We start from the raw sequence: 24,862 nt of genomic DNA on the forward strand, positions 1-24,862 counted from the left end.
TAGGCAACAGGGTGGTTTCCCCTCTCTTTTTATTTGGATTGCACACTTCAGTAAACAGATCTTCACAGTAACAATGCAATAGCGGGAAAACAAGCAAATCACTGTGGCGTGCTGCTTGTTAGGTCAACAAAGTACTTCTCTGTATTTACACTACAATAAAAATCTAATAAAACATCAGCCCCCGGTTAGCGGGACCTACCATGTGTTTACGGTATGTCCCTTTAATTGTATTTCTTTGACTAGCATCCCTCCTTAGCATTCAAGTACTCATCACTGGCATTGCACACGTCAGCCGTGACTCTTAAAATGCAACACTTTGAAATTTAGATGTAAAAACAACACAAAATAAAATAAAAACAGCATCCATCTTAGTGACTGACTAATAAATACTCTTTTTTTTTTGTATGGAATGGATTTCAAGTGCAAATAATAAAGCTCATACTGTATGACTGCTTTCCCGTTGGGAGTATTTTTGGTTCATTTAAAGTGAATTAACATTTGAATAGTAGGGGACATACTGTATGTACTAATAAGGCAACGTCAAGTAATGTTTCAGCAGTAGAACTGTAAGTATACTGTAAGTGGTACCATATTATTTATACCGTAAATGCTCCAATTAACGCCTCTATTTAATAAACCTCCGATGCTGCTCTATAGTGGCAAAACAACAACTGGGGTCTCTAATTAGCATTAAAAGCTGTTCATGAACTCAACAGGATGACAGTATGTATTTGAAGTACATACAAGTAGCTTTATGTACCTCTGCATGCGCTATAAAATGTTGGCTGTTGGTGTGAAAGCATGAGTTTTTTTTACAATGAACTAATCAGCGGTTTTAATCCTGGCTGAGCAGTTTGATGCTAACCTCTTACAACATTGGTTTCAATGCCACTTTCTCATGCACTCCAAATCATTATTAAGTCGAAAAATGAATTCCAGAAATACCAGAAAATGGAAGGCCCCGGCTATAATGAGAGCATTTACGGTATTTGGTGTAAAGTGGGAATAGACACTAGTTCCTAAAGTTGGGATAAAACATTGAAGTTTTTCCCAACATGAATTAATTTAGTACATTTAAGAACATCACACAACATTTCCCATAAATGCGCGTGTACTGATAAAAGCTTATTTTCTGAGCCGCCCCGCTGTGCATTTGCTATGTACTGATATAATCAAACATTTATGACGTCTCTTTTATCTCTTCTGCAACACAAAATGTCAAAGTCTGGCTGTATGCGTAGATCTGTGTCTTATATAAACACACTTCCACAGAGGCATGGGTGTTTACAGTCTCGGAATTCACTGAATTCAGCGTGATATGAAAAGTGGGATTCATCCCAGCTGTCCCCCACACATCACTTTGTTCCTGTTGACCTTGCCCCTCGCTCACTACCTGTGATCGGAGCCCCTGTGGGTACTGGATTCGCCTTCCAGGTCTTCCTCCACCACACTGGTATAGCCTTCTTTCGCCATGCAGTCGGCCAGGACCTGCAGCACCAGGCCCAGACGGCGATCCATGGCCTGAAGGTGAGGCTGGATGAGGATTGGGGACAGGCGGTCCTGGAGGAGCGACTCCTCCATCAGAGAGCTCAGCTGGTACTCTTCCTTCGACAGCAGCTGGAGACGGAGATAGGTAGACTTCCTCACCCTAGAAACAGAGCATTTTTTTTATCATGTAAAGACAAGATACAGTACATTGGTACCATATGCAGATACTATACATCGGGGGAGTGCAAAGTCTGGTCAAGGGGCCATTTGTTGTCCATGGTTGTTTTTTTTTTGTTCGCATGCAACATAAAGAAAGAAAACTAAAAAAACAAAACAACTGCAGAAATGGAAAAAAACAGGAACAATATTACAAGAGGGGCTACACGGCGGTCCAGTGGTTAGCGTGCAGACCTCACAGCTAGGAGACCAGGGTTCAATTCCACCCTCAGCCATCTCTGTGTGGAGTTTGCATGTTCTCCCCGTGCATGCGTGGGTTTTCTCCGAGTACTCCGGTTTCCTCCCACATTCCAAAAACATGCTAGGTTAATTGGCGACTCCAAATTGTCCATAGGTATGAATGTGAGTGTGAATGGTTGTTTGTCTATATGTGCCCTGTGATTGGCTGGTGACCAGTCCAGGGTGTACCCCGCTGGGATAGGCTCCAGCACCCCCCGTGACCCTCGTGAGGAAAAGCGGTAGAAAATGAATGAATGAATGAATGAATATTACAAGAATGAAAAAATGGTGTAATCTAACAAGACTAAGGCCGGCTCTGGTCCTGATCCAAGTGCCACCCATGCTGACTCCGGCTGTGGATATGTTCACGCCAAAAGTTCTCGTAAACAATAGCAGTATTTGCTAGCTGAGCCGCGGTGTCATCGATTTTTGTGTGGGTCCTTTGGTGCCTTTTGACTTTATATAAGCCGTCTCATTTTTCAAATTAATTCCTATTGTGGCCAGCTGTCCCAACACTTTTGTTCATATAGTGAATAACAAGAAAAAAAATGTTCATATTAAAGAAAAGTATCGTCTTCTGACCTGCAACACTGACTGAGAGGCACCAGGATGGACATCTCATCATGGGAGTGTTTTCCAAACCTGCATGGTGATATACATACAAACATATATTACACATAATAATACATACATGCACTCCATAAGGCTACATATTGTATTGACTGTGGGTGTTCGGTAATGCTGCCAAATACAATGCAATTGTGCCCATTAGGGACTGTAAACATCACAACATAGTCATTTTGTTGCTAATCTGTCCATGAACTCACCCATAATCAAGTGAATAGGGTCCCCATATACTTTATATATTCATATACTGTAGATACAGTAGCAATCAAAATGTTTTTATTCCATATTCACTACGGGTGTCACAAGATCTCCTGCCACAAGATTTCTCATTCCGGAAAAAAAAAGTCTCATGGTTCACTAGGCCGGACAATAATAAATAAATGAATTCATCACATTTTGCCGCCTCCAAATAGGCAGGGGGAGAGTTCACTTTGTGCATTGGTTTCAGCACCATAACAGGTTAATTGCATAGAACAACAGCATGAATGGAGTGAGCCCATTTGTCAGTCAATGGGGTCGCTGGCATACACCCACAGTGCAAAAGAGCATAAAGTAGTAGAAATTAAATTAGTAGATGGCCATACATTGTCATATATTTTTTCATTGTAGTTTTAAAATCCAAGTCTCATGTAGACTCAGTCTCATGTAACATCTCGTCTTGTGAACCGAGTGTGTTCTGACACCCAATAACAGAATATATTGCTATTCTCATACTATTATCTTATTCTGCAACAAACCAACGCTCGGTATTCTTAATTATGTAAATGTGAAGATTAGAAAAAGGAATAAGAATGTGAAGACCAAATCTAATTTTTATTCCCATTTGAAGAAGCTTTCACATTACCCTCTTCCGTTGTCAAGGTGAATAATGAAGGTGTCATTTCCAAACTTCTCAAACGTCTCGTAATGATGCCGATCCATGTTACCTGGAGAAGGAAATGGACATCAAAGGTCACACCTGCACGAGTTCACAAGGTCACATTCACACTGCACTACACAACGTTTACACTTTATTCACTTCATCATTCAAAGAATGAATACAGTATATAAATAAATTGAGGGAGCGATTGCATTGATTGTATGATATATCTACTGTGTACCACGTGAATGTGTTTGTGTATGATCAAGTACACTACAGTACTGTGAGCTTTGACTTTGTGAATTACTCTGAATCTTCTTCCTTTTATTATGCAAGGTGGTGGTTATCAATAACAACTGGCAGGATGACTAAAAAGTGTCTCACGTCTGGAAACACAGCACGCAGGATTGCATGGTTTATAGTGCGGTGTTCTGTGTAAACATTGCATGTTACAACATTGACACATGCGGCTTATAGACCTGTGTAGCCTACACATGTACAAAATGTACTTCAATGTTTCACATCATCAACCAAATTTAAATATTAGTCAATGACAACACAGCAAGGCTGCATGGTGGATGAGTGGTTAGCACGCAGGCCACACCGCTAGGAGACCCGAGTTCAATTCCACTCTCGGGCATCTCTGTGTGGAGTTTGCATGTTCTCCCTGTGCATGTGTGGGTTTTCTACGGGTACTCCGGTTTCCTCCCACATTCCAAAAACATGCTAGGTTAATTGGCGACTCCAAATTGTCCATAGGTATGAATGTGAGTGTGAATGGTTGTTTGTCTATATGTGCCCTGTGATTGGCTGGCCACCAGTCCAGGGTGTACCCCGCCTCTCGCCCGAAGACAGCTGGGAGAGGCTCCAGCACCCCCGCAACCCTCGTGAAGATAAGCGGAAGAAAATGAATGAATGAATGACAACACAGCAACAGTGTTTAAATGAAACTATTCATTACTGAGGGAGGAAGCACATCCAAACCTATATGGCCCTGTGTGAAAAAGTGGTTGCTCCCAGGTTAAAACATAATTTAACTGAGATTAATTGAGATCTGTCAGTCTGGAAAAGGTCATAAAGCCATTTGTAAAGCTTTGGGACTCAAGCAAACCACAGTGAGAGTCATTATGCACAAGTGACGAAAACATGGAACAGTGGTGAAGCGGCCGGCCATTCCAAAAGTAACCCAAGAGCGCAGCAACGACTTATCCAAGAGGTCTCAAAAGACCCCACAACAACACAACATCCAATGAACTGCAGGCCTCACTTGCCTCAATTAAGGTCAGTGTTCATGACTCTCACCATGAGAAAGAGACTAGGCAAAAACAATAGAGTTCCAAGACCAAAACCACAGCTGAACAAAAAAAGACTGATCTCAATTTTTCCAGAAAACATATAGATGTTCCCCAAGACCTTTGGGAAAATACTCTGTGGTCTGATGAGACAAAAGTTGAAGAACATCATACCAACAGTAAAATATGGTGGAGGTAGTGTGATGGTCTGGGGCTGTTTTGCTGCCTCATGACGTTGGAAGACTTGTTGACTATTTGTTGATTATTTCTAGTCTTTCCGTTTACTTCTATTATGCAAGGTTGGAGTTACCATTAATAACTGGTGGCAGGAGCAATCACATTCATAATATGACATGTCTACATTATGTATGTGGATGGGCTTGTTTATTAGTGCGTGGGCTTTGACTTTGTAGTTGATTTTGAGTCTTTCTATTCATTTGTATGATGTAAAGTGGTGGTTATCATTAATAATTGACAGGAGGAGCGAACACAATCCCATTCATTTCAATCATATGCAACACAGGTTGCAAAACAAGAGTTACAGGTGTGGGCTCCTACCCATGAGGAAGTCAAAGATGGTCATGTCCATGACATCCAGCAGTCGAGTGCCACGGTCATATGGAGGTGTCTGCTTCACCTCGTCACAGTAATCTGGATCAACCTCCCACCTGGACACATGAACGGCAAACAATAAATAACTAATCGATGAACAGCAGAGCTGTATGTATTGACTGTGCTTCTCACTCTGCCTTCTTGCGTTTGTGGTAGGAGCGTCTCCATGGGTTTCTCCACGTCTTCCGTTTGGCCAAGTTGAGGTCGGGCAGAAAGGCAGCGAGGGAGCCTTCGATCTGGTCGGGTTTACCGCACAGAGCGTGCTCAGTGGAGCAGTAGTAGGAACATTCGCCGTAGAAGCAGACATTGTTGGCTGTGGAAGGACATTGTGTCGTACAATCAGAAAACGACAACAAGATGACCATCTCCATTCCTGATGTTTCTACCTGGCGAGATGAAGAATGTCCTCCAGAGCTTTTTGTCGCGTGTCACGTCTCGTATCTCCCGAGTCATGTTGAGCAGCCGCCCTGCCACTGGGGGAACTCTTCGGAAGTCAAGGATCCTAGAAGGAAGGTAAATACAGGAAGTGATGATTGTAATCATTGTTAAACGTAGTGTATACGTTAAAAGCAAACAACTGGCATCCATGTTTTTGTGTCCAACCAGTTCTCCAAACAACAATGTAGAGGGCATCCCACAGCAGCAATTCATAACTGCCACGTCTGTATTCTTTCAATGTGCTTTTTACGTAAGAACGCTCTCTCTCTTTAGTCTTCCCAGTGACCCGTTTGAGACTAAGCCTCGTGGGAGCAGAAATACACACACACACACACAAGCGAGATTGACGTGTTGATCCGAGCAGCCAAGTTGATGAAACCTAAGCTTACAGGGGACGCCATTGTTGTGGAGCTGCAATCTGCACCGTCATGTTGGGCAATGTTGACAAAGGAGAAACTGTGTGTGTGTGTGTGTGTCTATGTATTTGAATATAGGATTACCTACATTTAGAGCTAAAAACGCTAGAAGTAATGGTACCTCGGTTTTCAAGTATTTAGTGCTAATTCACTGTAAACATCTTGCATGATATCATGTACTATAAATGGTTAAATTCGGGAATTATTATTCTATTTACATCAATTTACATGCAATTTTTAAATAATAACCAGCCAACTTGCCAAATGTTGGATTCATTCATTCATTCATTTTCTACGGCTTATCCTCACAAGGGTCGCGGGGCGTGCTGGAGCCTATCCTAGTTGTCTTCGGGCGAGAATCGGGGTACACCCTGGACTGGTCGCCAGCCAATCACAGGGCACATATAGACAAACAACCATTCACACTCACATTCATACCTATGGACAATTTGGAGTCGCCAATTAACCTAGCATGTTTTTGGAATGTGGGAGGAAACCGGAGTACCCGGAGAAAACCCACGCATGCACGGGGAGAACATGCAAACTCCATACAGAGATGGCCGAGGGTGGGATTGAACTCGGGTCTCCTAGCTGTGAGATCTGCGCGTTAACCACTCCACCGCCGTGCAGCCCCAAATGTTGTAATTTTTTCAAAATTGTATTCTAATTTAATTCTGAAGTCTCAGATTTTATTGGCTGATTTTTCCTTTATGCTAGTTCACTGGGCCGGCGCCAGTTGGTGCCAGTTCGCGCCAATGCAATTTGCTGTGGTGCCTAGTGTCGCCAATAAAGTGCCTAGTGGCGTGCAGTGGCTCAAACTGCCTCCCAACTGCCTCGTGGTGGCCCGTAACGGCGGCAAAAATTTAGTTTAGCGGCAAAAAAAATTCAAAATGTTTAAAATCTTCGTCACTTTGCTTGCATCAAGCAATTGGCACAAAGTGTCCACCAAGTGGAACCAAATGTCACAAACATTCCGCCTATTGGAATCCACTGGAATGTAATGACGCAAATAATCCGTCTATTGGAATCCACTGGAATGTAATGGCAGGAGCCAAGTTGCGCCAATGATGCTAGGAGTCCACTGGGCCGGCGCCAGTTGGTGCCAGTTCGCGCCAATGCAATTTGCTGTGGCGCCTTGTGTTGCCATTAAGGTGCCTATTGGCGTGCAGTAGCTCAAACTGCCTTCCAATTGGCTTGTGGTGGCCCGTAATGGCGGCAAAAATTGAGTTTCGCTGCAAATTTTTTTCAAAATGTTTAGCATCTTCATCACGCTACTTGCATTAAGCAATTGGCACAAAGTGTCCACCAAGTGGAACCACATGTCACAAACAATCCACCTACTGGAATCCACTGGAATGTAATGGGGCGAGCCAAGTTGCGCCAATAGTGTCATTGTGTTTTGAAAAGCGCTAAGGAAATAAAGTTATCCAATACTATTACTACCGCACACTACTACGCACACACACACACACACATACAAATGTGTGTGTTGCCAAACTCACCTGTCCAAGTGAAAAGCGGCAATCTCCGCGTTGTGCCTTTCAAAGTCAGAGAAGTAGAAGAAGTCCGGAGGTGTTTCCTGCTCACGGGTCTGCCTGAAAAATGATGAAGATAAGTTGTCAACACAAGTTGGATTTCAAAAACAGGGCTAGGTTCCCACGGCTATGTTGAATAATAGACTTGTAATATTATGTAGCTGCCTGTCAGTCACTATGTGCTGACTCTGCAGGTTCAAAGCTCTTACATGGGCTCAGACTTTCACCGTGGATGTTGTAGAGATGGAGAACACTGGCAAATGTAAAGGATGCAAATACATGTAAAAACACTAGGATGCATGTTTGCTGGTGCTAAACCCCAGAGGTCAAACTGACTTGAACATTCTCACACAGCTCTACAAAAGGCTGTTGGGGTTGAATTGCCACCAAATTTGGTACACAGACAAGATTGGTTGAAAAACATGGCCGCCATCAAGCAAAACGTCATTCCAGGGGCACGGATGGAACATACTGTAGCAACTAATTGTCTATAAGTCATCGACCATTTGTTGAATGATTATGAAGCATTCAGGATCCCTGTCCCTGCTGAACAGCTAAACCAGCTATCAGCGTGACCAGCATATGTTGCGTTTTCATCCCGGTAGCTGGTCTGAAGACCAGCTCCTATTGGTCTAGAGACCATCTACGAGCATGACCAGCATATTTTGTGTTTTCGTACTAGTATGCTGGTCATAACGTACGCTGGTCTATGCTATTTTTTCACAGCATGCTAGCATACATGCTAGCATAGAATGCTAGCATGGATTTGTGGGAGAAGATGAATTAAAAATACAGTGAATGTATTGATATAATAGAAGTTTGCAATCTTGGTAGACATGATCCTGTACCAGCTCCAAACACCATCTTGTTATGGGTTACCAACTTCAGAGCTACTGGATCTGCATTGAAACAAAAATCAACCTAGCATAGCATGCTAGCATGAATTTGTGGGAGGTGATTAATTCAAAATACAGCGAGTGTATTGATAAAATAGAATAAAGTTAAACTAAACTCACTGTTTTGCTTCTGTTGCCTCTTTTTTTGGTTGTGCTAATAGCAGGGGTGGGCAAACTACGGCCTGGGGGCCACATGTGGCCCACTAAGCGTTTAAATCCGGCCCGCCAGTTGCCATGAACTGGACTGGTGAGCATTGCGCTTTCATTGTGGAAACGTTTATCAAAACAAACAAATCTGGAACTGCAACACAACGAGCGTTCCGTTTGCACTTCGATCTTGGTAGACATGATCTCGTACCAGCTCCAAACACCATCTTGTTATGGGTTACCAACTTCAGAGCTACTGGATCTGCATTGAAACGAAAATCAACCTAGCATAGCATGCTAGCATAGATTTGTGGGAGGAGATTAATTCAAAATACAGCGAGTGTATTGATAAAATAGAATAAAGTTAAACTAAACTGTTTTGCTTCTGTTGCTTTTTTTTTTGATTGTGCTAATAGCAGGGGTGGGCAAACTACGGCCCGGGGGCCACACGCGGCCCACTAAGCGTTGAAATCCGGCCCACCAGTTGCTTTTAAGTATTTCAACTTTTAACATACCAACTGGCAACATGACTTTCAAGTCGGATGTCCTGTTCATTAAAAAAAAAAATTGACAAATAATTCAAGGGGGGGAGTTTGCATGTTCTTCCCGTGCATGCGTGGGTTTTCTCCGGGTACTCCGGTTTCCTCCCACATTCCAAAAACATGCTAGGTTAATTGGCGACTCCAGATTGCCCATAGGTATGAATGTGAGTGTGAATGGTTGTTTTTCTATACGTGCCCTGTGATTGGCTGGCGACCAGTCCAGGGTGTACCCCGCCTCTCGCCCAAAGACAGCTGGGATAGGCTCCAGCACCCCCCACAGCCCTCGTGAGGATGAGTGGTAGAAAAGGAATGAATGAATGAATTCAAGGGGGACTGTTAGAATTATAAGCATAAAATCGTGTGTGTTAAATATATGTTATGGCCCCCCGCACAATTTTGTTAACTCAATGCGGCCCACGAGTCAAAAAGTTTTCCCACCCCTAGCCTATAGTAACGAAAATATGATTCATATTTTTGAAAATGAATAATTTCAGATATTCTTGTCCATCTGACCCCTCCACTGCAAAAGATGCAGGGGGAAAGCGAGGTCTTGAATTTGACTTTGAGAGGGGGGGTAGCGGGCGGGCCTGCAGGCGAGGTCACTATCTATAAGCACCAGAGCCTCCCTGGCAGCCCTTCACAGAGAACACAGTAAATTGTAAGCACAGGGTTGAATCCCGATCAAGAGTCGGAAGGCTGAGAGAAAGCGAAAGAGAGAGAGAGATGCTCTCATCTGGCCAGATGGCTTAGAGTCCTTGTTGGAGGATCAGGCCAAGGCTTAGGGTCTGCAAAGCCCTGCTGCTCTCTAACTACCCTCCTTGTGGACAGTTTATTACACAAGTGGACAAGACGTGATTATAAAAAAAAAAGGTTAGGATTTAGGAGTAAGATGTGCACGCTGAAAAAACTTCCATCCAGAAATATTTGATAAAAAAATGAAGTACTGATTGAAAACCCTGACAAGGATTAGCGGAGATAGAATAGGAACATTAAGTATATTACTTGTACAAAGGGATTTCATAAGATCATTGCAGTGCCTTCACCGGATTTAGCTTCAACCATCATTTTAATGACAATAGCTCCACAAAATTCAGTCTCCACACATCCCGAAGAATCCAATTCCTGTTTTCAATCTAGCTGGTGGTACAGTGGGAAATCACTTTACAATAAACAAGCAAAAGCTTTGACGTACGTATAATTGGGCTGGCGGATGAAGTCCTGATGGCTTTGTTTAGTCCCACATACACACACACAATTGGAATACAACAAGTTTATATACCGTAATAATCCAAATATAAGAAACCCTGTATAAGACAAACACAAAAAGATGAAATCCATGACAAAAAATTGCAAAATCATCATTACCAGAGATTCTGGGGCTTTCTGTCAATGTGATGATGACTGAATATACAGGGTCAGCCAAAATGATCTGACACATTAGTAGGTTAAATAAAAGGCAAATAAAGTAAAGAAACAAAAAAGTGTTTAAATTTTCGAAAAGTACATATAATGCCATTTTTTTCATATAATGGAATTTTGGAAGTTTCTTTATAATGTCATTGTTTTTCGTTTCTTTTTCAGTTGCTGCCATGAATTGGACTGGTGAGCATCACGCTTTCATTGTGGAAACGTTTATCAAAACAAACAAATCTGTAACTGCAACACAACGAGGTTCCATTTGCACTTCAAGCTTGGTAGACATGATCCCGTACCAGCTCCAAACGCCATCTTGTTATGGGTTACCAACTTTCAGAGCTACTGGACCTGCATTGAAACGAAAATCAACCGGCCGACCTCGCACCGCCAGAACTGATTTAATTTTTAAAACATAATGTAGTTTTCAAATATAAGAACACTTTTTTGTTACTTTACTTTATTTGCCTTTTATTTAACCTACAGATGTGTCAGATCAAGTGCACTTTAGTTTTAGTTTTAGGTACAAGTGACAGGAAGAAAAGCTCTGACTCTCTTGAGGAGAACTTGCATGTATAAATCTCTGGATCACAAATATAAAACAACCAAAACGATCTTTTTCAGACTTTTTTGTAGGGAAAAACAAATCCTGTCTTCGGGTCTAGAATATTTGTTTGACGGCCCAACTCTTAAGTGTTTCTGACCTTTTATTTTGGGAGTAATTGCAATTGGGTTTCAACATACACTACATGACCAAAAGTATTTGCTTCACTTGCTGTGACTCACATATGAACTTAAGCGCCATCCCATTCCTAACCCATAGGTTTCAGTATGATGTCGGTCCAACTTTTGCAGCTATTACGGCTTCAACTCTGCTGGGAATGCTGTCCACAAAGATGAGAAGTGTGGTTATAGGAATTATTGACCGTTCTTCCAAAAGCACATTAGTGAGGTCACACACTGATGTTGGTGGAGAAGGTCTGGCTCTAAGTCTCCGCTCTAATTCATTTCTATCAGGTTCAGGTCAGGCCAGTGAAGTTCATCCATACCAGACTCTGTCATCCATGTCTTTATGGACCTTGCTTTGTGCCCTGGTGCATAGTCATGTTGGAAGAGGAAGGAGCTGCTCCAAACTGTTCCCACAGGGTTGGGAGCAGGGAATTGTCCAAAATGTTTTAGTATCCTGGAGCATTCAAAGTTCCTTTCATCGGAACTAAGGGGCCAATCCCAACTCCTGGAAAAACAACCCCACACCATGAATTTCACATTCGGCACAATGCAGTCCCAAATGTACCGTTCAACAAATGTTGATTTTATACACCTGTGGCCAGGCCAAGTCATTAGGATACCTGATTCTCATCATTTGGATGGGTGAGCAAAGACTTTTGGTCATATAGTGTAACTGAAACGGCTTCAATAGTTCCAATAGTTTCCAGATCTTTCCAATCCACTGCTAGATTTCAGGTAGACGAGTTGACTACTTCGAAGAACAGTTTGATCCCTCTTAATAATAAGAAAATAGCCTCTATTTAGAGTGCTGGTTGAACGCAGGACTGGAGGTGCATATTCTGGTCTGCAGAACGACATGCATGTTGTTTGTATGCATTAACTAAAGGGATCAGGAGGTTTTATATCCTTGAATGACAGAACCTGTTTCTCGCATCGCTCCCTCTTTCTTTCCATTCCTCACAACAAACAAACAAAAAAAATCATATTGGTTTATCCTCAACAACCAAGAGTGTTCCAGCAATGCTCATCCACACTTGGTCATATTTACATATCCATCCACAGAGGATTAACTGTTTTCAATAGCGCTGAAGAAATCCTGCGCAGGGAGTTTTTTTTTTTTCCCTCAACCGGCTTTGCATAGAATACCGACCGCGAATTGCATACGGCGTGCTGAGGGTATTGTCGGGTCAGCTGTGATCAGATGTCAAAACACAGCAGATTGGGGATGTTTAGAACAATAAGCTTTCCGGCGCTTATGTTGTTGCTGTACACCGACTCACCAATTTTTGCATGATCCCTTTTTTGCATTCAGAGCGTTTAGCGCCAACTTTGACAGCATATCTAACTGTAAATCCACACGCTGCTGGTTTTTCATTGCTAAATATGAAACTAGAGAGGTGGTAAATTGCTTTGTTCGTCAGTCTTGGGCACGCAATCTAGTCCAGATTCGTCTGTCCCTCAAAACACAAGGATAAAGTTGAAGGTGACTTGAGAATATTACCTTGAAGGACACAAAATGCTGAGATTTGAACAGATGAATGAGGGGGGGAAACAGGAAATGAGTGTGTTGACACGCATGCTCTTAGGTCAGCATATTAAGACACTTGAAAGGCAACGGGAATCAATGAGAGGGGGGGCGGTTTAAAGAGCTTTTCCCTGGGTGTTTTTGTTCCTACCCACGCATGAAATGAGAGGGCATTATCATGAGTCATCACACGCCAGCTGAGTGACGTGGAAAGTGATGAGAGGGGAATAAAATCCTGTCAGTAAACTCTAAGAACTGCCTGGTTGGCAAAAATGGGCTTCAGAGGCTTAAATTGTAATATTACTATTCTGAAGTGCACTGTCGTCATTTCATAGTTTCATTAAGAATGCAAAATATGGTTGCTATTTAGTCATATGTACTCTACAAACCAGTATAGTGCTATTTTGAAATTGCATAGTACGTAAAGTAAACCTCACTACACGACACCTACTTTTAACCGCCTGGCTAGCATGCTTGACACTCATTTAGAGGAGATCTGTGTTCATGGGATTGAGCCTGGGTAGTGTGCAAGGCTGGACTGCACGAGATGACCACTGTTACATAAAGTCAAACTCCATATGTTGGTATGGAAGTCCCAAAATCAGATGTACAGTTTCATTATTTCCAATGGGGGAAAACATGATTCTAAATACAAACAAGTAGGAGGTTGACCCGTCAGAAATAGCTGAAATACCCCATTAAGTAATCACCTGTAAGTGGAATCTCCCCGTCACAAAATGTGGTGGGATTCATACAGAATTAATTTTCCCAAAATAGTATTGGGGAAATAGATTTGGACAGATCTGTTTCCCCAGTCGGGCGGCACGGTGGACGAGTGGTTAGCGCGCAGGCCTCACAGCTAGGAGACCCCAATTCAATTCCACCCTCGCCCATCTCTGTGTGGAATTTGCATGTTCTCCCCGTGCAAGCGTGGGTTTCCTCCCACATTCCAAAAACAAGCTACGTTAATTGGTGACTCCAAATTGTCCATAGGTATGAATGTGAGTGTGAATGGTTGTTTGTCTATATGTGCCCTGTGATTGGCTGGCGACCAGTCCAGGGTGTTCCTCACCTTTGCGACCCTCGTGAGGATAAAGTGGTCGTCTTCCATCCACAGTTAACACAAATCTTACATGCATAATCATAAATTACAGTAGTCCTTGGTCTATGTACACAGAAATGAAAACCTACTTTAATCACACCGTACACATGGAGGACACACTGGCTCAGGCCATTGTGCAATGGGAAGGAGAGATAGCCTTATTGGGAGGAAGACGTATCAATGAGACCACTAGGCTACTAAGTTGTCACCGTCCATTTCAGAGGATAACATCTTTGATGATGGTCAGCATGCAGACAATATCGTTTTGCCTTTTATGAGCATTATATGATGTCTAATGTCACTTTTCTTTTCTTTGGTGCACTACGACCAGAACAGTATGCCTAAAAAAACATTTTTAAAGTACATTTTTAGAGTGCAGCTTCAGAAGGAAGGGACATAGACGAGTGAAGTGGGAGCTTATATCATGTTTTGTGGTGTTATGCAGTGATCTCCGACAGATCTTAAGTAAGTTTGATCAAATGTAGAATTACTACAGCAATATGTTTGGAATACCTGGACCTGAACTACCCACTATCACTATCAGGTTTGGAAAGGCTGGACTACAGAATTTTAGATCAAGCTTAATGGCTTGAGACAAAAATAACACAAAAAGAGCGAGAGAGGCTGACAAAGTGTGTCACAAAGGAATTATACAATTAAATTCAATTGTGATGCTTGTCAATACTTGTGAGTGGTTTTAGTTCCCAGGAGGAAGAGGAGGAGGAGGAAGAGGAGGATGGCTTAATGGCATATAAATGGCATAAATGACTTTTATAGTTGGTTACTAGCCACACGTGTAGTTCAGATTTTCAATCAAAAGTTTAAAAAGTAATTCTGTGTAATTTAAATTTAGTGGGCGTGACTTCCATACTGTACCGGTGCCCTCTATGGTCTGGAAATTTCCGTAGTAGGTAATGGTTTTATTTCATTTGAACATGCATCAGATTACAATTGAATGCATCACATAATCAGTTCACAGTTCCACATGTCCAAAAGGAGTAGGAAGAAGCAAAGCTTATTAAATCCTACCCCTCCATCTGGTACTTTTACAATCAGTAACTGTTACATTTGTTCACTTCCTGCTTTCCATAATACAGTTTAAGGTTTTTTTTATTGTATTTTTTTTAATAATGTACCTGGTGGCACAGCGGTCTAGTGGTTAGCATGCAGACCTCACAGCTAGGAGACTAGGGTTCAATTCCACCCTCGGCCATCTGTGTGGAGTTTGCATGTTCTCCCCGTGCATGCGTGGGTTTTCTCCGGGTACTCCGGTTTCCTCCCACATTCCAAAAACATGCTAGGTTAATTGGCGACTCCAAATTGTCCATAGGTATGAATGTGAGTGTGAATGGTTGTTTGTCTATATGTGCCCTGTGCCCGAAGACAGCTGGGATAGGCTCCAGCACCCCCGCGACCGTTGTGAGGAAAAAGCGGTAGAAAATGAATAAGAATAATGTACCTCTTGTAGTTCTCGCTTTCTTTTTCTACTTTATAACACAAAATGACATAAAACGACGTTTAACGACGTATCTTAACAACATATTTTGGAAAATTCCAGGCTTAAAAATTTGTGGAAACCCTCTGGTTAAATTTTTGTTCTAGCATGACCCAAGTAAGGTCCATGGTCGGATGTGTTTGGTGTGGAAGAACCTGAACTCAACTCCATCTAAGACTACAACAGAGATTGATTTACTATCTTGTTATTTTTCTCCAGTTACTTAACAACAACGTGGATGCAAACCAAAAACTCCACCAGAGCTGGAAGCCGGTCATTACTTTATGTTGATCTTCCAAAAATAACCCACACTCAACTTCTCCTCCAAAAACAACCAAAAGACAATCTAAAGAGTCTTTCCGGCGAGCGAGTGCTGCCAAATGGAGGCAAAGGTGTTTGTGTGCTTGGACTGAGCGCTCCTGTTTGGAACTGTCAAAGTGTTGTGCTCGGCGGCTTGTGGTCGGCTGGCGTTTCCTAAATAGAAACCATCTATCAAGAGGCTAAGTGGTGCTTGAGAGATGTCATTGTGGTCAAGAGTGGGTGACGGCGCTGGAGGGGGAAGTGGTGTGTAAAAAAAAAAAAAAAAAAGTTCAGAGGGTTTGCATTTATGCAGCAGCTTAAGCACCAAGAAAGTCCACTGTAAAGGATGAATTGAATTAATACCCTTAAGAGATCCACGGGGACATTTTGTGCGGTTCATTTTCTCCCACTTTCAAGCCATTTCGGCTTTGCTGAAGGAATGTAAGTGAAACTTGCCAGATGATATTCATTTTTTTCAGAATTGTCATTTACTTACCTTAGCCTAAAATTGAACATTTTGAGGCATTTGTCCAATAGATGGCGCTACTTTTTTCCAAATCAATGCAAAAACAACCTCATATCTTTAACTGTTTTCTGTCTCTACTTAATGTTGATGTACCTCCTTCTTCTTCTTTCTCATTTGGGCTTTTCCCTTCAGGGGTCGCCAGAAGCAAATCAATCTCCTCCATTCTGCATCTGTCTCTCTCACACCAACTACCCTCATGTCCTCCTTCACTACATCCATAAACCTCCTCTTTGGTCTTCCTCTACGCCTCCTACCTGGCAGCTCTAAACACAGCATCCTTCTACCAATATATTCACTATCTCTCCTCTGGACATGTCCCAACCATCTCAGTCTGGCCTCTCTGACTTTATCTTCAAGGCCTCTAACATGTAATGTCCCTCTGATGTACTCCTTCCTGATCCTATCCATCCTGGTCACTCCCAATGAGAACCTCAGCATGCTCATCTCTGCTACCTCCAGGGGCTGCACGGCGGTCGAGTGGTTAGCGCACAGGCCTCGCAGCTAGGAGACTGGAGTTCAATTCCACCCTCGGCCATCTCTGTGTTCTCAAAAAAATGCTAGGTTAATTGGCGACGTATGAATGTGAGTGTGAATGGTTGTTTGTCTGTATGTGCCCTGTGATTGGCTGGTGACCAGTCCAGGGTGTACCCCTGGGATAGGCTCCAGCACCCCTGCAACCTTCGTGAGGATAAGCGGTAGAAAATGAATGAATGCTACCTCCAGTTCTGCTACCTATCTTCTCCTACTTAAAATATCAAGCTTCTGTATCTCTTTTCCCTGTAACCTCGCTCTTCCACTTGGGTCCTTCTCATTCACACACATATTCTCCGTCTTAGTGTGGCTAATCTTCATTCCTCTCCTTTCCACAGCAAACCTAATATAAAGCATTAAAGTCACTGAAAATATAGTAAAGTATCTGTTGCCATAAGGACCTCAGTAAGTGTGTAAAAATCTAACAATGCATAGAAATCACAATCACTGACCCATCTTTTTGAAAGACATTTTATGGAAATTATTTTCGTATTTGTATAGAATCCGATACCATTCCATTCCAGTCTGTAGGTGGTGCTAGTACAAGGTACAATTTCATTACTACATTACCACAATTTCTTCTATCTTCTACTCATTGATTCATTACAGAGTCCCTACTGTGAGCATCACTGCCACCCAGGGCTATAATAAAAGGCTACTAAATGGGCTAGGTGAGGTGAAACCGGGCATGACCCTGGATCAGATTCCGGCCTGGTTGGTGTTGGTGATACCAGACCTGAGCGCTTCCTGCCCTGACACTAGAGAGCTCTACTCCGATGTAATTGATGGACAATGATGACATTCTTCCCTCACACACAGTCCTAATTGTCACCTAGCATGGGACAGACCTACAATACAAGCTGTTGTGCCCAAAACAACCACAAAGATCTCTCTCTTGTTCTGTGTGAGCTGTTGTTTCATTCATCTCCTCTGTGATCCATCTACCTCGGAAAGACTTGAACGCTGGAGTATATGTGGTCCTGTTAATTTGCGCTGTTTTAATTTGTCTAGCCTGTTAACTGCCTTTCAACCCGTCGTCCAATTAAATATAATTGTGCAAATACGCAATGTGTGGTGTTTTGTGAATCACACACGTCCCATAAATCAAATGTTCTGCTTTTCTTACATCTAAAAAAGGACACACTCAATTTGGGTGTCTAGGATTCATCTCCTGGAGGTACATTTTTAGCATTCCAGACAAAAAGCAGCAGCAACATTCCTTGTGGGAAGCCTGGGAAATGACCCAGCCCACATTTGAGACTATATATAATAACATGGATGGGATGTCTGAGTAAGCAAACCATGCAGAGCCGTAACGTAGACATGGTCAGGAGCCACAAAAAAACAAGTGCATTACATAAATATGAATCCTGTTGACACACGTAGGGATTGCAACTCTTGGTGCGATGTAGTATCCCGTTTTAATGTCTTGGATAGTGTCTCTCCCCCACTCCCTCCCTCCTTCACACTGTGCAGGCATGCAGCAGCAAACCCAATATGTCTGCCGTTGTAGCACGTTAAGTGGCCTTAATTAAATTGGCAGGAGTATAGTAAGTTGTCGAGGCTCATGGTCCCGCATCAGTCAAACAGCAGCTAACGCCGTCAGCGCTAGGCAAAACTCGCTTGAATGTGTGTGACAGTCAGAAGTCTAACCAGGATATGAAAATAATTGAATTCATCAGACTAGATGACTAGCTTTTCTCAGCAGGGGAAGACAAAGACGCCGGGCTAGGCCGACTGCTCTCTCATTGGGAGCCCAGATATTTGCTACCTGGAAGTCCTGCCATGAAAATCTTTGTACTCCGGAAGGCTTTTATTATATCTTTTCAAGGGATAATTATAGAAATAGATATAAAGTAGTCCATGATGCTACTTTATCTTGTTGCTCACTTGTGTTGCCAGCTATTTAGCCAAAAAGGTCAGTAAGGATAATTCATAATGCCGCCTACAGAGAACATACTAACTCCTTATTTCTAAAATCACAAATACTTCAACTTGCTGATATAGTTCATCTTCAAACAGCTAAAATAATGCATAAGGCTAAAAATAACCAATTACCTAAAAATGTCATCCAATACTTCTCTACAAGAGAGGAGAAATATGATCTCAGGGAAGAACTACATTTGAAACACTTATATGCTAGGACTACGTTAAAAAGCCATAGCATTTCAGTATGTGGAATCAAACTATGGAATGGATTGAGTAAGAACCTCAAACAATGCACAACGATGAGCCAATTCAAGAAACAATACAAGCAGTTGATGTTTGCTAAATACAAGGATGAAGAGTCTTGAACCAGTCATGATGTGCTATACATATCACTATATTGACACTTACTATGGTACCCATTATGTCATTAACTGACTCTGCTTAACTGACTCTGTACTCTTGCTGCTGTGCAATACAAATTTCCCCACTGAGGGACGAATAAAGGCATATCTTAATCTTAATTGGATGGTCATATCACCTCGGACTTCAGTATGTGACAAAAAAAACTATTAGGAAAGCAGGAAGTGAACAAATGTAACAGTTACTGATTGTAAAAGTACCAGATGGAGGGGTAGGATTTAATAAGCTTTGCTTCTTCCTACTCCTTTTGGACATGTGGAACAGTGAACTGATTATGTGATGCATTCAATTGTAATCTGATGCATGTTCAAATGAAATAAAACCATCACCATTACCAATAATTGCTTTGTGTTGGTGCTGTTCAGTGGATAGTAAGTATATAATATTATACAAGTTGTTTCATTTCTTTAGTATTGCTGCTTGACAATATGTTGGCAACTTTAATATAAACGTCTGCTGAAATGTAAGGTGTATACTCCCTTTAGTCAGACACTATATTTACACCTGCCAGAGAAATGTTACAATTAGTGGAAAATGTAGCTTTTCTCAACATTCCAAAAGTTAAAAGATGCATTATGACACAAAAAAGCTCACCTGAGGTCCGTGTTTTGCTTTTTCTGTAGCTTTTATGCCACATATCATGAAATACTAAGACAAAAAGTTCTACCTTGAATCTGATTAATTCTCTTCTAAATGCTTCCAATGGGGGAAAAAGTGAAACAAATCAGGTCAACCAGCATCTGGAATGCTGCACTCCATCTTTAGGGTGTTAACATAACGAGTAATATAAAATATGTGACAGCTAGGTTTTAATTAGCATAGCACATAGCTTGAACTACATTCATTCTAGTATCATTAGCTTCTACACATCAACCTGACAGTGTATAACGTATTTATGAAGTACGATGACAATGATGAAAGAGCGATGGACGCATAGGAGGAAGAAGGGATGAATGGAAGAGAAAAAAAACACCCTCATCTTCCTCAGGAGTTGACCCAGTAAAACATTCATGAGAGATGTCTCCATGTGAAGTGCGCTAAGGGAGTTGAAAGCTTGGGACTCTAAAATAAGAAAAGTCTCTCTCTCTCTCTGAATCGGGAGTCTGCCTGTCACAAAGCAAGTCATCAGAGATTTGAGATGACACACGCTAAACTGTCGACCCCCCCCCTTAAAAATCAAGAATAGACTGAGCTGAGACGAGGGTGAAGTCGACAAAAGAGAGACAATGACAGAGAAAGACCTCATTTTCTTTTGACAGCTGTAAAATAGAACAGAAGAATGTGTATATATAAAAAAATAATAATGGGATCACACAGGCGTGACTTGGGGTGGGGTCACACATGTTTGTTCATTTGGTCCCCAACTAACAAAACTAACCCTGAAACTCAACTTGATATGGTATGCTGGAGCCTATCCCAGCTGTCTTCCGGCAAGAAGTGGGGTACACCCTGGACTGGTGGCCAGCCAATCACAGGGCACATATAGACAAACAACCATTCACACTCACATTCATACCTATGGACAATTTGGAGTCACCAATTAACCTAGCATGTTTTTGGAATGTGGGAGTAACCCAGCTATTCCTGATTTCCTGACTGTGTGGCCAACATGCTAACCACTCAGCCTGTGTGACAACAGCGCTCTTTAAAAGTATATTTTAGAAGCTTTTTGTAAAATCTAAGCACGCAAATAAAGCACAATATGTAAATAAACTATGTATTCCACCAGTTTTGGAATATTTGAGTTACATCATCTGTCACAAAACCTGCCCAAAAATCAAGTCGTGCGAGAGGTGGGGTACACCCTGGACTGGTCGCCAGCCAATCACAGGGCACATATAGACAAACAACCATTCACACTCACATTCATACCTATGGACAATTTGGAGTCGCCAATTAACCTAGCATGTTTTTGGAATGTGGAAGGAACCCAGGTAGTCCCGATTTCCTGACTGTGTGGCCAACATGCTAACCACTCGGCCTGTGTGACAACAGCACTCTTTAAAAGTATATTTTAGAAGCTTTTCGTAAAATCCAAGCACGCAAATAAAGCACAATATGGAAATAAACTATGTATTCCACCAGTTTTGGAATATTTGAGTTACATCATCTGTCACAAAACCTGCCCAAAAATCAAGTTGTGCGAGAGGCGGGGTACACCCTGGACTGGTCGCCAGCCAATCACAGGGCACATATAGACAAACAACCATTCACACTCACATTCATACCTATGGACAATTTGGAGTCACCAATTAACCTAGCATGTTTTTGGAATGTGGAAGGAACCCAGGTAGTCCCGATTTCCTGACTGTGTGGCCAACATGATAACCACTCGGCCTGTGTGACAACAGCACTCTTTAAAAGTATATTTTAGAAGCTTTTTGTAAAATCCAAGCACGCAAATAAAGCACAATATGGAAATAAACTATGTATTCCACCAGTTTTGGAATATTTGAGTTACATCATCTGTAACAAAACCTGCCCAATCAAGTCGTGCGAGAGGCGGGGTACACCCTGGACTGGTCGCCAGCCAATCACAGGGCACATATAGACAAACAACCATTCATACTCACATTCATACCTATGGACAATTTGGAGTCGCCAATTAACCTAGCATATTTTTGGAATGTGGGAGGAAACCGGAGTACCCGGAGAAAACCCACGCATGCACGGGGAGAACATACAAACTCTACACAGAGATGGCCGAGGGTGGGATTGAACTCGGGTCTCCTAGCTGTGAGGCCTGCACGCTAACCACTCTTCCGCTGTGCAGCCACGTGACCAACATAATATCTGAATATTTCGCCGGATATTCCATAATGATTCTCAGAAGTGATTCCACTTCTCGGTTTGGTGTGTCACATGGTTCCGAGGGCGTATGTGTTCACAGCGCCATACATAGGTTTGCCTTGTGTATTACATCATTTTCACGTAGTTATCGGTTCCCACCTCGATTCAACTATTCCTCCGTGTGGACATCGTAAATGCATACAGTATGTTCTTTGCTGCACAACCTTTAGTCCACTGACCAAAATACTGAGGGACCTGCACCTGGTGCCGACCAAAAAACTTGTCCAGAGTCCCAAACCACAACACAGCAAAGTTTGCCTGCACCACAATGACTACTAACTTTATTCTTTTATGTTTAAAAGAGGCTCTCCAACAAACACACACTCTTCTTCCTTCAAATCTATCCTGATTTCTCTCTCGAGCCACTTGTAAACAAAGCGCACCTGATCTCTAGAGCTTGTCATTGATTTGGACAGGCGGCTCAGACAAATTGCTTGATGTCCTGAGAAGCTAACTTTCACTTTCTCCGTTTGTTTTTCCTTAAGGCGTGTGATTGTTCTTTTGTGTGTCTGTGTGGCACTTGACTGAAGTGAAGAGGACAACGGCCCATAAGAAGGGAAGAAGCGTGTGATGGGGGTGCAAAAACTGTTTTTTATCATCTTACCAGTGATGAAATGAGGACTATAATGTGTTGATTATTAGTTATTCTATAACACTGGTTTATAAATGTTTGGACTCAATCTGCTTCCGAGGTAAAAGCAGCTCAATTTTATTTATTTTTATACCTGAAAATCAATTGATAACTGAGCTGGTTTGCCACCAGCTGCTTATAATTATCTGCATTGTAGTTACATTTGGACTTTTCCAGATTAAAAAATAAAGACAATCCTTAACCAGGATGTAAACTATTGGATAAAATACTGATGAGCCATCAACAAGGACCATGTTGTGAATGCTGTGTGCAGTCTGCAGACTCGCCGTCAACACCTCCTGTGTAATTCATCCTCAATCTATGATTGAGCGGCCACAGCTGTGGCGGCTTCGGCTTGGCTCATTGATGACTCCCAATTCTCCAGCACCACCCACCCCTGAGTGGACAGAGGAGAGTGCTTGAACTCTGTCAACCCTGTAGGACTTTGTGAGACTGGGTGAGACAGCTGTGGTCAACACCTGTCTTCTGTAGCATCCAAGTCACCATACACACTCCAAGGTGAGTGGTGGCATTGTACTGCAGAACTCTGTTAGTACTGTAACTCACTTAGCTATGCTAGTGTTGCTTGATGTTATATTGTTATGTGAAATATGGCATCTAATACGTTGGAAAGTGCAGAGTTGCAGGGTATCTGTAAAACGTAGATGCAGAATATGCACAAAAAATGCACAATAGCACTTCTGGGAGCCACACACTCTGTTGGAGACAGATGTGGACAAACAGCTTGTTAACATAAAACATGTACATATACACAGAACAGTATTTTCCCAGAAGGACTTACTAAAAGCAGTAGTAAACTGTCTAAATTCCAAATTTTACACACTTCCAATACACTAATGTTGGACCTGTAAGACACAAAATTGGGATGCAGCATCCATCCGTAAATATGTAAACATGGTCGTGGGTATGCTGGAGCCTATCCCAGCTGTCCAGCTGGGTACACCCTGGACTGATGGCCAGCCAATCACAGGGCACATATAGACAAACAACCATTCACACTCACATTCATACCTATGGACAATTTGGAGTCACCAATTAACCTAGCATGTTTTTGGAATGTGGGAGGAAACCGGAGTACCCGAAGAAAACCCACGCATGCACGGGGAGAACACGAAACTCTACACAGAGATGCTCAAGTGGAAAATCAAACCCAGGTCTTCCCGATCTTCACGTGCTAACCACTCGTCCATCGTGCAGCCCTGAGATACGGCATATTACTGTAAATTCTGATGTATAAGTCACACCCACTAAACTTAGAGTAAAAAACTGATTTGTGCCTTCATTTCGAGGTAGCAAAGGCAGACTTTGAGCCGCATTAACATGAAATAATTACTGTTGCGGGACATGGCTGGGTGCTGTCATTCTCTCTCTCCCTGTTGCTGAAATAATCCTCTATGAAGTCACGTCACCATTCTAATATACTGCCACGCATTTGACAGTCGTCATAATTAAGAGAAAATAAGCCCTCCGCATGGCAAACGTTATGTTAGTGAGGTATATTAACCTTAATCTCACTCATTTGCACTAGGTTATGTTTACTTTGTTGCAGATCTTCCGCTTCAATCGGGAGGAGATGATGCAAAACGTCCTGCTGTGGTGTATGCAAGTGCTGCGTTACAACAGATACATATCACGGTGTACAACTTGCTGCTTAGCCACACTTATATTGAGCTTTCCATCTCTTTCATTGCCTTGGTGCATTCTCAACTCTCAGATTCCTTCATCGTCTGCGTGTGCGACCTAAGCTTGTTGGTAACGTAAGCTTCGGTCAATTATTTTTTTTAATCAAGGTACTGGAATTATTTGAGGAATCGTTGCACCCCAATTGAACTCATCACACAGCAACTTAACACTCAAAATGTTTACCTAAAAATATACCAACATGTATCAATATGAGTTTGAAATTATTTTTTTTAAATGATTTAATCAGTTGTAATGCTGCCTCTGTCCACCAGAGAGAGTCCGATGAGCCCCAAGGGAGGCGGATGTTATTGCAATACCCTAATGAATGCATTGTTCAGATGGAATTAATAATGGGAAAACTCTAAAAGAGCTGTTTTACCCCCATTTTAAAATCATATT

At 42.1% G+C, this 24,862-nt stretch overlaps 1 protein-coding gene across 1 annotated transcript in view; it reads right to left on the reverse strand.

Moving 5' to 3' along the window:
• The window catches only part of fam20ca (FAM20C golgi associated secretory pathway kinase a), a 38,432-nt gene continuing 13,570 nt past the window's right edge, over positions 1-24,862 (reverse strand). The window contains exons 4-10 of the mRNA XM_058049022.2: positions 7,691-7,783; positions 5,721-5,836; positions 5,467-5,647; positions 5,281-5,390; positions 3,416-3,497; positions 2,527-2,586; positions 1-1,648 (exon numbers count right to left, since the gene is read on the reverse strand). Of these exons, the coding sequence (XP_057905005.1) occupies positions 1,390-1,648; positions 2,527-2,586; positions 3,416-3,497; positions 5,281-5,390; positions 5,467-5,647; positions 5,721-5,836; positions 7,691-7,783 (901 nt within the window). The 3' untranslated portion in view covers positions 1-1,389. The remainder of the gene's footprint in view (positions 1,649-2,526; positions 2,587-3,415; positions 3,498-5,280; positions 5,391-5,466; positions 5,648-5,720; positions 5,837-7,690; positions 7,784-24,862) is intronic.

This window comes from Doryrhamphus excisus, linkage group LG16, assembly GCF_037039965.1.
Source record: "Doryrhamphus excisus strain RoL-2023G ecotype Guam linkage group LG16, RoL_Dexc_Guam_v1.1, whole genome shotgun sequence".
Classification (NCBI taxonomy): domain Eukaryota; kingdom Metazoa; phylum Chordata; class Actinopteri; order Syngnathiformes; family Syngnathidae; genus Doryrhamphus; species Doryrhamphus excisus.